Source organism: Suricata suricatta, chromosome 13 (assembly GCF_006229205.1).
Source record: "Suricata suricatta isolate VVHF042 chromosome 13, meerkat_22Aug2017_6uvM2_HiC, whole genome shotgun sequence".
Classification (NCBI taxonomy): Eukaryota; Metazoa; Chordata; class Mammalia; order Carnivora; family Herpestidae; genus Suricata; species Suricata suricatta.
The window spans coordinates 1837193-1849297 of record NC_043712.1 but is presented as its reverse complement, the minus strand read 5'-3'; the positions used below and the strand labels follow the sequence as shown (position 1 = coordinate 1849297).

General features: G+C 63.3%; 2 protein-coding genes and 2 long non-coding RNA genes across 7 annotated transcripts in view; 2 read left to right on the top strand and 2 right to left on the bottom strand.

Annotated features, from left to right (window-relative positions):
- Window positions 1–719: 719 nt before the first annotated feature.
- Window positions 720–6418, bottom strand: LOC115275796. Its single transcript, XR_003901756.1, has 2 exons — window positions 4834–6418; window positions 720–4273 (listed from the first exon to the last, which is right to left on the bottom strand). It is a non-coding gene; the product is annotated as an uncharacterized LOC115275796 (long non-coding RNA).
- A 141-nt stretch (window positions 6419–6559) lies between these two features.
- Window positions 6560–9341, bottom strand: LOC115275792. Of its 4 annotated transcripts, none has more exons than XR_003901752.1 (4): window positions 9260–9341; window positions 8963–9070; window positions 7701–8796; window positions 6560–7520 (listed from the first exon to the last, which is right to left on the bottom strand). It is a non-coding gene; the product is annotated as an uncharacterized LOC115275792 (long non-coding RNA). The 4 variants fall into 4 exon arrangements; XR_003901750.1 differs by having other exon boundaries at window positions 6560–7502; XR_003901751.1 differs by having other exon boundaries at window positions 6560–8796; window positions 8963–9116.
- Window positions 6574–11517, top strand: SURF4 (surfeit 4). The gene is made up of 5 exons (XM_029919533.1): window positions 6574–6760; window positions 7353–7429; window positions 7924–7967; window positions 8472–8658; window positions 9292–11517. The coding sequence occupies exons 1-5, from the start codon at window positions 6655–6657 to the stop codon at window positions 9556–9558; spliced, it is 681 nt and encodes a 226-aa protein (XP_029775393.1). The 5' UTR covers window positions 6574–6654; the 3' UTR covers window positions 9559–11517.
- Window positions 11127–12105, top strand: part of SURF2 (surfeit 2) — a gene marked incomplete at its 3' end in the record, with an annotated part of 3217 nt that continues 2238 nt past the window's right edge. The window contains exon 1 of the mRNA XM_029921019.1: window positions 11127–11250. Within this exon, the coding sequence (XP_029776879.1) occupies window positions 11127–11250 (124 nt within the window). The remainder of the gene's footprint in view (window positions 11251–12105) is intronic.

Genomic DNA, 12105 nt, shown 5'->3' with positions numbered 1-12105 from the left:
CGGCCCCGAGCCCCCTGAGCCCCCGGAGTCGGCCCCCGGGCCCCGAGGGCCGCCCCCGGGACCGCGCCGCGTCCTCTCCCCTCCCGAGCCCGCCGGAGGATCGCGCCCCCTCCCCCAACCGGGGCTTTCCTCTCCGGGGCTCGTCGCCTTCCCGGCCCGGGGCTCCCCGAAACTCGGCCTCCGGGCCGGGCCTGACCTTGTCCCCGCCTCCCCGCCAGGCTCCGGGTGGGTTCTCGGGCCCGTGCTTCGGGACCCAGGTCGGTGAGCCGCCCCCCTCCCCCACCGCCCCTGGCCGGCCCCAGGAGGTGAGGGGTGGGAGGGGCTGCCTCGGCCGGTCCCGAGAAAGGAGCCCGAGCCCTGGGGGCTGGGGGGCTCCGCGGGTTTGGGCCGAGGCTGGCTGCTGGGGAGCGTCCGCTGCGTGTCCGACTGTTGGGGTGGTCCCTGCACGCTTCTCCTCTCCCTGGCACTCTTAGGGGGCGGGGTGGGGAGCCGTGATCCCGAACGGGGGTTGGTCAGGTAGGGGGCCTGGGGGTCCTCCCAGAGGAAAGGGGGCGCCCTGGTATGTACCCCAACTACAGAAAGCAACAGCGCTTTCTTCTGTTACTCTTTCCTGGATGTGTTGGACTCCTGGGGTCCCTTTGACCCTCCCAGCATTTTCTCTCCCTGTTTGGACTCTGCCCTGGGACTGAATTGAATGGGTATCTATCTGTACACAAACCTGGGAGGAGGGGAAGCCTCTCTTCCGGGGTTTATTTTCCCCCCTTCTGGAGTTTACAGAGCGATTCTGAGCACCGGGGAAGCTCCTGAAACAGGCAGTTGACACAGACCAGAGGGACAGAATCAGATCGTAGAAGGGGGAAAGGACAGAGCTTCCCGGCTCTTTCCCTCGAGCTTGGATCGTCCAGTGTGAAAGTCACCCGTTATGTCTGCAGGGGACCAGGCTTATCCCTGGAGGCAGAGCCGTGTCCTGCCCAGTGGCCACTTCTTTCCTTGGTGTACTTAACGGGCTTGTGGTTTTTGCCAGGTTCAAAAAGTAGTGAGGTTAAATTTTTCAGTTTTATGGGGGTGGCACTGAGCAACAAAACTCGAAAGCGTGGGTTTATTGGGCGGCTCGTGTGCGTTTGTGTGGGTGAAGAGCACGGAGGCGTGTTTTCGGAGCCGGGATGGGCGAGCTCCGTCTTCCACGCTCCCCCGGAGGGGTGCGGTCTGTCTGGCGTCCGGGCGCGGGAGGGGGATGCATGGTGGCTCCTTGTAAAACCGGCTTGGGGGAGAGGTATGTCAACCTGGAGAAATGGTTTTCGCTAAGGGCATGATTTTGTGTTCAGAGACCATGTGAAAAGGGCACCGTTCACCAACACCGGTCATACGCAGAGCCCTCAAGAGTCACGTAGGCCTTCCCTGGCCATTTTCAGTGACACGGTTTCCGTGACCCGATTTCATTTCCCCCAAGTAGAAACTCCCTAAGAAGATGGCTCCTGCCACGCGAGGGGGCCGTGAGAGCTCTGTGCCCGCACCCTTCAGTCCGGAGGACCCTGATCTTGCAAGCGTTTCATAACCAAATCTAGATAAAATGTCTCTCGCCAGGCTGCTGCCAATTATCCAACGATCAACTTTCCTCCAGAGAAAGAAAAAGTTCAAAATCTGTATATGTAATCTTTTCTTTTGTTTTTCTCCATGCATTTTGCTTAAATGAAAGATGCAGGATCTTGGAACCGGAAAGGCCCTTCAGGGGGACGCAGGGACACAGGGTCTGTCTGCGCCAAGTTACTGCCTGGGGCCGGGCCCTGGGGGGAAACCCAGCCTCCTGGCTGGCACTTCGAGCTTCCGGAGGCCGGTGTTCAGAATCAAACCCCGGGTGGCCCAGGGCTGTGTCTTGTCAGGCGGTGCGGCTCTTCCTGTCAGCTTCAGGGCCCACCTTGGTGGCATTCGATGTCAAAAGACCCTTCCATGCCCTTTTGTGGGTGACTCGGGAGGGCTGTGGCCCTCGAGTGGCCCTTGTCCTCTTCAAAACCGAAGTCAGCAGCATCTTTTGCCATAGGCGGGCTCGGCACGGGAGGCCGTGGGCAGAGAAGAGAGCGCAGAGCCCAAGTGACGGCTTCCTGTGGATAACATGTGGCCAAGCTGCCGTTTCAACATTTATCCCCGTGATATTAAGGCAAAGCGGCCAGTAGTAAAGATGCTGGAGCCTGGGCTTTTAGAGTGAAAATGAGCTCATTCGAAGGGCATGGGGTATCATCAAAGTCACCCATTGGTAACACGACAGACCCGTTTTTTCAAACCCCGTCTTCAGAAAACGAAAGCAAAACTCAAGTGACAGGTGCTGGCCAGGAAGTGTAGGTTGCTGAGAGCAGCACCTGTGGAGCCCATTGTGTCCCCCAGTAGTTACAGTAAGAGACAGGAGCTCCGGGCCAGGTCCTCAGCACTGTGCTCCCCTCGACCGCGCCAGGCCGGCCACAGCGTCCCCACGGTCAGGCGTGGAGAGGGCGGGCTTGCGTGGCGCATCGGAGGCCGAAGTTCTGAGCCCACATCTGGGTCCTGGAGGCTGGGCTCCTCGCCTCCTGGCTGCCTCGCAGCCTCCCCTCGAGGCCCGCAGGGGTGAGAGCGCAGGGGCAGCCGCCCGATTCGCCCTGACTGGCAGGCTTCTTTGGAGCTACATCCCCGGCCTCAGGCTCCTTGCCCCGGGCAGCCAGGAAGCCAGGCGCAGGAGAAAATGCTGAGCGTGCCCCTGCAGGAGCCAGGCATTCGGAAGCCATCTGAGACCAGGTCAGGAGGGGCCAGAGGCTAAGGAACTCAGCGATCCACGGTTACGTCTGTGTCCAAAGCTGGGGCTCGCTGCCCTTCGGGGGAGCCTAACTGCCAGGTGCATCCGCGCCAGTGAACCGGAGTATTAGCACCTAATGGGTTGGGCCTGACGTCTCATCTGTCGCCAGGGTGACCGATAAGCTGCATGGGACCTTGCCCCTCCAGGTGGCCTTTGGTGATTTTACCCGTCCTTTGGCACGGTGGAGCCAGTCTTGGGAGCTCCCCTGGGCCTCCGGTCCGGCGTTGGGTAGCTCGGGCGGCCTGACAGACCGTGAGTGGGCCCACCGGGCCCCGGACTGACAGTGCTCAGACAGCTGTTGGGCGTGAGTGGGGCTCTCGTAACGGCGAGGGGTCCTCAGCATCGCTGTCCTGTTGCTCTGCTCTGTGCCCCCTGCCCTGCCGGGCCTTCCTGCCCCACACAAGCAGGAGCAAGGGGAGAGGGCAAAGAGGGCACGTTCTCTCCCGCCTGCCCATCTTAGGAGGTTAGGAAGAGCCATCCCGCCTCTTCTGGGGAGCGGGGTGGAGACACTGGGGGCGGGGGCTGGGAAGCGAGGCACAGCTGTGCTCTCCTGCATGCGACTTGTCACCGCTCTCCTACGATGAGGCTCTTGGTCACGTGGATTTCTGGTGCAGGAAGCCAGGTCATCTCCAGGGCCAGTTGACACTTGTCCCCGTACGTGGAGGTGCAGCGTGAACTCACACAGCAGCACCCTGGGGGAGCTCTGGGGTCATGGTAGACTCGTGTGAGTCACCGAACTCTTGCTCTGGCCCTGACTCAGCCTGCTGTGAGGGAAGCCGTCTGGCCACAAGTTCTGATCTTCTGGGATGTGGAGGCTTGAGGTGGCCCTCGAGAAGGGCGGCCCCGGTCCCTGGCGACCAGAAGGGCGGACGCCCTTGTCTGCCCCTTCAAAGTTCCCAACCAAGATGGCAGCCGGCTTTCCTGAGGCCCTTGCGTCCTCAGAACTCAGTGCACGAGCGCTGCAGGTGGCTGTGTGACGGGACCGCTGTGCTCAGAGTTGTAATCATGTTCTTAAGCCCCTCTCAGGTCATCACCCTTCGTAACTAAACCCCAACGGTCTGGACTCGTCAGTCACCCAGGCGCCCTCCTTGACGCTGAGCTTTTTGGAGGTCTCACCGAAAAGCGTGCCCCCCGCAGGCCCACCGGCCTCTCGCGCGGTCTGTCCCTGTTCGCGGTGCGCCTCCAGCTCCCCCGCCTCGATTCTGTCCCGGCCGTGGCAGTGGTGGCTCTCCGTGTCCGCCACAGGCTCCCGGCCCGCGGGGCCACCCTGGGCTCCCGGGTGCTGCCCGGATGCCTGCTTTAGGGGCTCTTCTCTGCTGTGCCTGGAGGAGGCGGTCCACGACGCCCGGCGTGCATTCAGTGGCCGAGTCTGAACCGTTGTGACCAGCACGCATGTAGCGGATCCGAGCAAAACCGGCTCTGGCCTCATGTTGAAGCAGCTTTTTTTCTTTCCTGTTGAGTCCAAATAAGTGCTCATTAGAGGCTGGCGGGTTGAAAGAGGCTCTGCAGCCGCCTGACTCGCAGACTACAGTCAGCCCTTAACCTAGACCACACCTAACTTTGAAATAACCTGAAGCTTGGCTCTTTTCTCCCCCAAAGCACAGAGCTGTCTGCCTCCTCAGCCTGTCTCCTGGGAAAGGGAGGGTCTCCCCGCTGCTCTTTGATCCTCTGGACCCAGACACTCAAATTAAAAGTCCAGACTCGACGCGGACGCTTTTAAACACAGCCTGCGCCTCTCGGGCCGCACGCGTTAAACGGGGCGCTCGATGGCAGGAGGCTCCGAGCGACGCCCGGGCCCCGGGTCAGAGCCCCTCCGCCGTCTGCCCGCCCCCGCCTTTTGGGGTCAGCCTCCCCTGAATCGCGCCGCGGCCCCGGGCGACAGGGCCAGTGGCCAGCTGACCGGGGGTGTGTGTACCCCGAGTGCACGTATGTCCTGTGGGTGCTTTACATAGACCCCAGGATCTGTAGGGGCGTTAAGATTCTTTCTCCCCCCCTTTTTCTCCTCCGCTTACTCAAGCTGGAAAGCATCTTAGCAGCCGTTAGTCCGGCTGCCGTCACGTTGTGGAAGGGGAGCAGGACCGTCCGCCCGCCTCCGCAAGGGCCGCACAGCGCACGGCTGGCCGCACTCGGGAGCTTCGTCTCCCAGATCCATCCAGTTGATTGTCCGGGCGTCTCTCTCCCTGTGACCTCTGCCCCCGCTTTGGTGAGGGTCAAGGGCTGGGCAGGCGTGTGCAGAATTCCACTTTGGGGCTCCGTCAGCTCGGGAGATTGGGAGAGAAAGGACACCTGGCTTGTAAGGGCTTTCTCCCCGCTCTCCCTCCCTCCCACGAGAGTGGCCCAGTGCAGGGGAGCGGAGGGGAGAGGAGGGAGGGGAAGGAGGCTTCTCCGCTGACTGAGCCGAAGTCCACAAACTGGAAGTTGATCTCAACAGTCAGAGGCTCATTGCTTGCGGCGGAGGGGGCTGGAGAGCAGCTTTTGAAGAGGTCAATAATTAAGAGTCTCGGACAAACCTTCGATGGTTCCAGTCAGGTTTTGCCAGTCCTGAGAGGGGCCGTGATGTTCATTTGACCGTCCCTCTGCCGGGGCCAGAGCCACGGATGCCCTTTAGACTCCGTCGCCTGACACGTCACCCCCGTGGGTGGGTCCCGGTCTTCCCGGAGAGCCCGCTGTTCCCTGTGTGGTGGGGTTTCTTTCCCTTTGCACTTAGCTTGGACGGCTGCAGGGCACCCGAGTGACACCTGTGCCCCCAGCCGGCCTCTGTTTCGTAACCACGCTGTCGTTAACGGCACACTTTGCACGGAGCTGGAGAAAGTTCTAAATGTGTTTCCTCTCCCCACGGCATTCGCCAGTGATCTTCCGAACCTGACTTCCGCTGCTGTTGAGACAGTGGTGCGTCCATTTGCTAGCGTGTCTCTGTAAGAGACTCCAGAGCCTTCTAGCCGTTGGCCGCACCACTTCCACGCGTGCGCTCCCCGCTGCCCGGCCCGCCCTCTCCAGTCCGGGGCTCTGGGAGGGACTGGGGGTGCACACGGCTGCCAGAGCCTGACCTCTCCTCTCGCTGCTCGGAGGCTTCGGATAAGTGTAGACACGGGAGCTGACCATGAGACCCCCGGGCCTGGGACCCTGGCTGCCCCCTAAGTGGACAGTCTCTCAAGGGCGTGCTCAGCCCTCTTCCAGGTAGAGGGGGTCTGAGCACCGCTGGGGTGTTGGGAGGCCGAGCCTCAGCGCGGCCATCCCGGGTCAGCGCAGCTCTAAGCGAGCCCCCTTCCCCTGTGGGGTGCAGTCTGCCCATTTGTGAACCGAGAGGGCCGCAGGGGAGTGGGCGCAGTTCTGTGGCAATGTCTGGAGGCATTTTTGGTTGTCACAGCTGGAGGGGGGTGGCTGACGGCGTCCAGGGGTGCTGCATCCGCGCCTTTGGTGCAGGTCGGCCTAGGGTAAAAATGACTCCGTGCAGGTGCCAGGGTGCACAGCGGCGGGTGGGGAGACCGCAGGGCGAGCCGGCAGGGCCTCATCGGGTGGTGGTCCTAATCTGCCCGGGCCCTGGCCGGGGAGTACGCGGTGCGTCTTGGGGCGGCCCCTCGGCCAAGGACGGTGGCTGCCGTCTACGCGCCTGCGCCGACGGAGCAGAGGCCGTCACCCTGGGGCTCTGAGCCCGACGGGGGGGGGGGGGGGGGGGGGGGGGGGGGGGGGGGGGGGGGCGGGCGCAGGGCAGCGCGGGGAGAGGCGCTCAGCCGGGTGTCTGTGGCCCGCAGTTCCTCCGGGTCACCAAGCAGTACCTGCCCCACGTGGCGCGCCTCTGCCTCATCAGCACGTTCCTGGAGGACGGCGTGCGCATGTGGTTCCAGTGGGGCGAGCAGCGCGACTACATCGACACGACCTGGGGCTGCGGCTACGCGCTGGCCTCCGCCTTCGTGCTCCTCAACCTGCTGGGGCAGCTGAGTGAGTGGCCCCGACGCACGCCGGCCTTCCCCGGGGGGCAGGGGCGGGGGCCACGGGAGGGGCTCCCAGGAGGCCGGCCTTTGGGTGGGTGCCGTGCTCACTAAGACCAAAGACACAGGCCCTGCTCTAAGCTCCTGGACCGGGAGACGCGGGGGGGGGGAGGGGGACACTGGGTGACCTGGGTGGGCCGGCGAGGAGCCAGAGCAGGGGAAGCCCACGGCGTCGGGAAAGGAGGAGTCGGCGGCCGGAACGCAGCTCACGTGGGCCTCAGGTCTTCTGCTCCCCGGCCGCTGTCTGTTGGCAGCAGCCCCGCCACCTTGCACATTTGGGGGCCAGAAAAGGGCCTGCCCTTCTCAGCCTGTCCTGAGGCTCTCACGGCAGTTGCCACTGCGCCACCCGCTCTGGAAAATGTCCCGTTTTCTGGAGCAAGGGATCCATTTTCTAGAACGGTACCTGTGCCAAGTAAGGTCCCATCCGCTCGGGTGCGGTCCGGTCCCTGTCCAAGATGAAGTCTCCCAGGAGTTGCTTTTCCCTTGGGCGCGTAGCCGGTCCTCGGCCGCAGCCCCCTGAGCCTGGCCCTTCTCCTCTCCAGCCGGCTGCATCCTGGTGTTGAGCAGGAACTTCGTGCAGTACGCCTGCTTCGGGCTCTTCGGGATCATAGCACTGCAGGTGCGCGGGCTTCTCCCCCGGCGGTGTCTCTCCCTGGGTCGCCTCTCCTTTCCCGAGTGCGAGCTCAGGAGGGCTGGAGAGGATGGGGTCCCTGAGAAGGTGCCAAGCTCTGGGCGCCCACCTTTTTGCCACCTTCCGGAGCTTCCTCTGACGAGGACAGGTGACAAGGTTGGCTGCCAGGACACGGTCTTATTGTCTTCCCTCACGAACACCCAGCTGGCCCGAGGAGCCGTGGGCACCCGGACCGGAGCCCTCAGGGGCCATGTCTCACCTCGAGGGCGCAGCTCCCTGGGAGCAGATGGCTCGTTCCGCAGGCTGGGCTGGTCAGCGCGCCCCGGGGACCGCTGCGCCCGGTTGTTGAGCTCGGAGCTGTCCCGGGTGTCTTACGCTCCCTTCCGGTGGAAAGATTGCCTACTGTTACTCTACGTAAAAGTCTGAATGCATTTGGAAATGTGAGACTCAAGTTTCTGTCTTCTCTTCTGTGTCCCCTTCAGACCGTCGCCTACAGCATCCTGTGGGACTTGAAGTTCTTGATGAGGTACGCGCTTCACGTGCTGAGCTTCTGTTCCGCGTCTCCAGACTCGGGAGCCAGCAGTCGGGAGCGAGTATCTTTGGGTCCGAGTGCACTTGGGAGTCTGTGGGAGGTGTTGGCGGAGGGACCCCCCCCCCGGGGCACAGGTGAGAATGAAGCTGTGTCTCCCAGCCCAGTGCCCATGGGGAGGGAAGGAGGGCCTGAGCGACAGCAGGCGCTCCCGGCGCCCCAGCTGGCCGACGGCGGGGCCGGGCCAGGACGGGCTCCGAGCGCGTTCGTGTCACTGCTCAGCGGGACAGACCCGTCTGTCTTCGGCCGTGTATGGCCTTTGCCGGGGTGGCTCGGGCCCTGGTCCTGCGGGCTCACGCCCAGCCGGTCCGGCCTGGTTTGGAGAGACGGACCTGCGGGCCCTCCCTGCCTGTGCTCCTGCCGAGGCCTCCCGACCTGGGCGGACGGGCGGGCGTCGTGGCTGCCGAGCCCTGGCAACTCAGCTGGCGTTTCTGTCCTCAGGAACCTGGCCCTGGGAGGAGGCCTGTTGCTGCTCTTGGCGGAGTCCCGGTCCGAAGGCAAGAGCATGTTCGCGGGCGTCCCCACCGTGCGCGAGAGCTCACCCAAGCAGTACATGCAGCTCGGAGGCAGGGTTCTGCTGGTGCTGATGTTCATGACGCTCCTTCACTTCGACGCCAGCTTCTTCTCGGTGAGCGCTCCCGCCCGCGCAAGCCGCCCTGGTCTCCTGCCCTTGGGGAAGGGGCCCTGACCGCTCTTCCCGCTTGTGCTGGAGCCGCGTCCGGGCGCCCTTGGGATGAGTCGGCTCAAAGGGGGCGAACATCTGATCCTATGGAAAGGAGTAAAAACCCAGCAAGCTCTTGTGGGCCCAGAGCCCACGAAGTCCAGAGTCCGCCTGCCTCACTGGAGGTCCTGGCGCCCGGCGTGCCCGCCTCCAGGCAGTCCACCCAGGCTCTCAGCAGCCCCACAGTTCTGTCGCTGTCCCCTGTTCGTACCTTTACCGTGCACTGTGCGTGTGCCGGGGGTCCGTCCCCAGGAGCTTGCAAGGCCCATCTTCAGAGCTGGCTGGGCGCCCTGGCCAGGAATGGCTCCCAGGGGGGCACCTGTCACCATGGGAGCGGAGGCCCGCGGGCTGGGCCTGAGTGTGGCCTGGTAAATCACAGCCTGTCCCTGAGGCTGCTCTGCTCTGTCTGCTGTCCCTCGCACGCCTTCCCCGTCCCTCACTTGAATGCACACCCAGCACCCAGACGCGTGCCGCAGGGACAAAGGCAGTTGGAACCTCTCTTCCTTACCTTTTTTTTCCCTCACCCTCTAACCTATGCAGATTCTCCAAAACATCGTGGGCACAGCTCTGATGATCTTAGTGGCCGTCGGTTTTAAAACCAAGCTGGCCGCTCTGACCCTCGTCGTCTGGCTGTTTGCCATCAACGTGTACTTCAACGCCTTCTGGACCATTCCTGTGTACAAGCCCATGCACGACTTCCTGAAGTACGACTTCTTCCAGACCATGTCGGTGATCGGAGGCCTGCTCCTCGTGGTGGCCCTGGGCCCCGGGGGCGTCTCCATGGACGAGAAGAAGAAAGAGTGGTAACCGACCCCTCCCTGCCTGGCTGGGACCCGTGGCCGTCGAGGACTGGCTCGGGGTGGATTCGACACAACTGCCGGCATTTATGTGTCCTCTTCCCTGCCCTCCCTTGGTAAAGGCACAGATGTTTTGAGAATTTCTTTGCAGACACCTGAAATTTGGTGGCTAAATCTGCTCTGGCCCCACAGCCTGGCACCCGACCGCCAGGGCAGGCCGGCTGGGCGCGGCGCCCCTCCCCCAGCCTGCCGTGCTGTGGCCTCGGTTCCCGTTCTTGTGTCTGGTTTGTGGGGGGGGGGCGCCTTCGAGCTGTACTGTGAGCAGATACACTTGCGTATCATTCAAAGCGGTCTCCCTCTTACTGTTTTCTTAAGTTTACGTTTTTAGCTAAAACAAAATGATTTGGGAAGGCCCGGCCCAACGTCACACACGCTGCTCCGAGTTGTCCCCGCCCCGCATTGCACTACTTGCAGGGACAGTGACGGCATTTGGAGAGACCCAAACCCGAAGAACGAAGCAGGGCTGGGGGGGGCGGGCGTGCAAGGCTGCTGCTCACTGTGGGAGTCACTCACTCGTGAGCACACCGGCTCGGGTCGGCGCAGCGGTTTTGTGGGGTAATCCGCGGCGAGCTGCGGTGGCTCAAGGTGGGGACGGCGGGGTTAGAAGTCCCCAGGTGCACCTGGAGCCCACGGGGACCCTCGCTCCCACCCTGGCCGGGCCGCATGCCTGCAGGCCGGCTCCCGTGAGGGGCGTGGGATGAGCAGGGGGCGGGGCGGCGATAAAGCGGGCTCTCAGACCAGTTACCTCACCCCGTCTTCACACCGCAGCAGAGCCCGCCCGGTTCTCCTTTGGCTCGAGGGACTTTTCCCAAGCTGCGCAGCGGGGCGTGCTGTCTTCACAAGGCTGGGGCTCGCTCCGATGGTCTTTGCTATGCTGAATGCGGCCCAAATTACTTTTTACAGTTGTAATGCCTTACCGATTGGATTTAATCCTGTATTTAAAGTTTTCTAACATTGCCTTATCCTGCGTGTCTCTCCCTGCTGCTCTCCTCAGCTCGTCCTCGGTCTCTGGGAGGGGAGTCCGGACACCTCTGTGGCCCCCCCCCACAAGCCTCCTGGGGCTGGCTGAGCAGGCTAGAACGAGGACTGCGCGGCACTGCCCTTTTCTCCTGGTTCTTAGCTAGACGTGCCAGCCTGAGGGCATCCCCAGGGATGCTGGCCGCCCCCAGCCGGGAGCCACATTTACCAGCCAGACCGGGGACTCGGCCAGGGAACCCGCCCCGCCCTTGCCTCCCAGCTCCTAGAACCTCACCTGGCTCTGCAGTCCGGACCCACCAAACCCGAGGGGAGCAACGGCACCCCACCTCATGCCCACACCCCGGCCCGTTGGAGGTTCGGCCCCAGATGTCCCCAACCCGCCCCCCTTGCAAGCACCTCTGGCCTTTGAAAAGCAATGGCTTCTGGACAAGGGGGCTTTTCTACTTCCTGCCACTAGGGATGCTCACCACATGAGGGGGGGGGGGGTCCTGACTCTGCGTGCCGGCCCTGGGTGTCAGCACAGCGCCACAGTCCTGTCAAATGACACTCAGCCAAGGCTGTTCCTCTGGGACACCTTTTGACAGGGTGCGGGTCCTCGCCCCTGTGCTAGTGGGACCTTCGTCGTTCTGTGGAAACAGTCTGACCCCAGAGGCCAAAGGGTGCGGTCAGAGGTCCCCTCGGTGCTGGGCGAGGCTGCTGGGGCCTCCTGGCCCTCAGTGGGCCAGGGCCTGGGAACCGGGCAGATGCCTTTGCAGGGAGGAGAGGAAAACACCACCTACCAATTGGCTTTGGCAAAAACCGTTTGAGAATTTTTTGGCTTTATGTGGGAAATCGGTATAAATCTCATTTTATGCTGTATTTTATATCTTAGTTGTGTTTGAAAACGTTTTGATTTTTGAAAACATCAAAATAAATAATGGCATTTGTTGTACGCAGCGTGCTTCTCTGGTGTGGTGCAGCTCGGGGGGGGGGGGGGGGCCTGGCCAGGCCTCCCCCGGCTCCGCGGCCGGCCGGACCCTCTAGGCTTCGCCGAGGAAGTCCTCCCTCAGGGTCCCCGCTGCTTCCTGGGGACGGGGGGCGGGGACGGGGGACGTGGCCGGATGCCCGCGGCGCAGCTTCCCAGCCCCGGCGGCAGCGCACGCGGAGCGGATGGAGGCCCCGGGACACCCCGTCGGTTGAGAGGGCGCACGGCAGGCGGCCTGGAGGGGACCCGGGCCGAGGAGCCGAAGGACTCCGGAAAAGCCGCTCGGCGCTCCTCTCCGGCAGCTGCTCATTAACCCGACTGCTTAAAAGAGCCGAAGCTCTTGGGTCTGCGGTGATGGCTCTTAAACTTCTTCCTCAATGAGCCCGCCTGCCTCTGGGACGCGGACAAGGGGCTACAGTTAGTGAGCCACCCCCGCCCGAGACGGGGCCGTGCGGGGGGCGCCCCCGAGTCCGGCCAGCTGTCCACCCGCAGCCCCGGCCCGCTCAGCCGCTGAGGGGGCAGAAGCGGCCCCTGGCGCCCGCCCCCCCCCCCCCG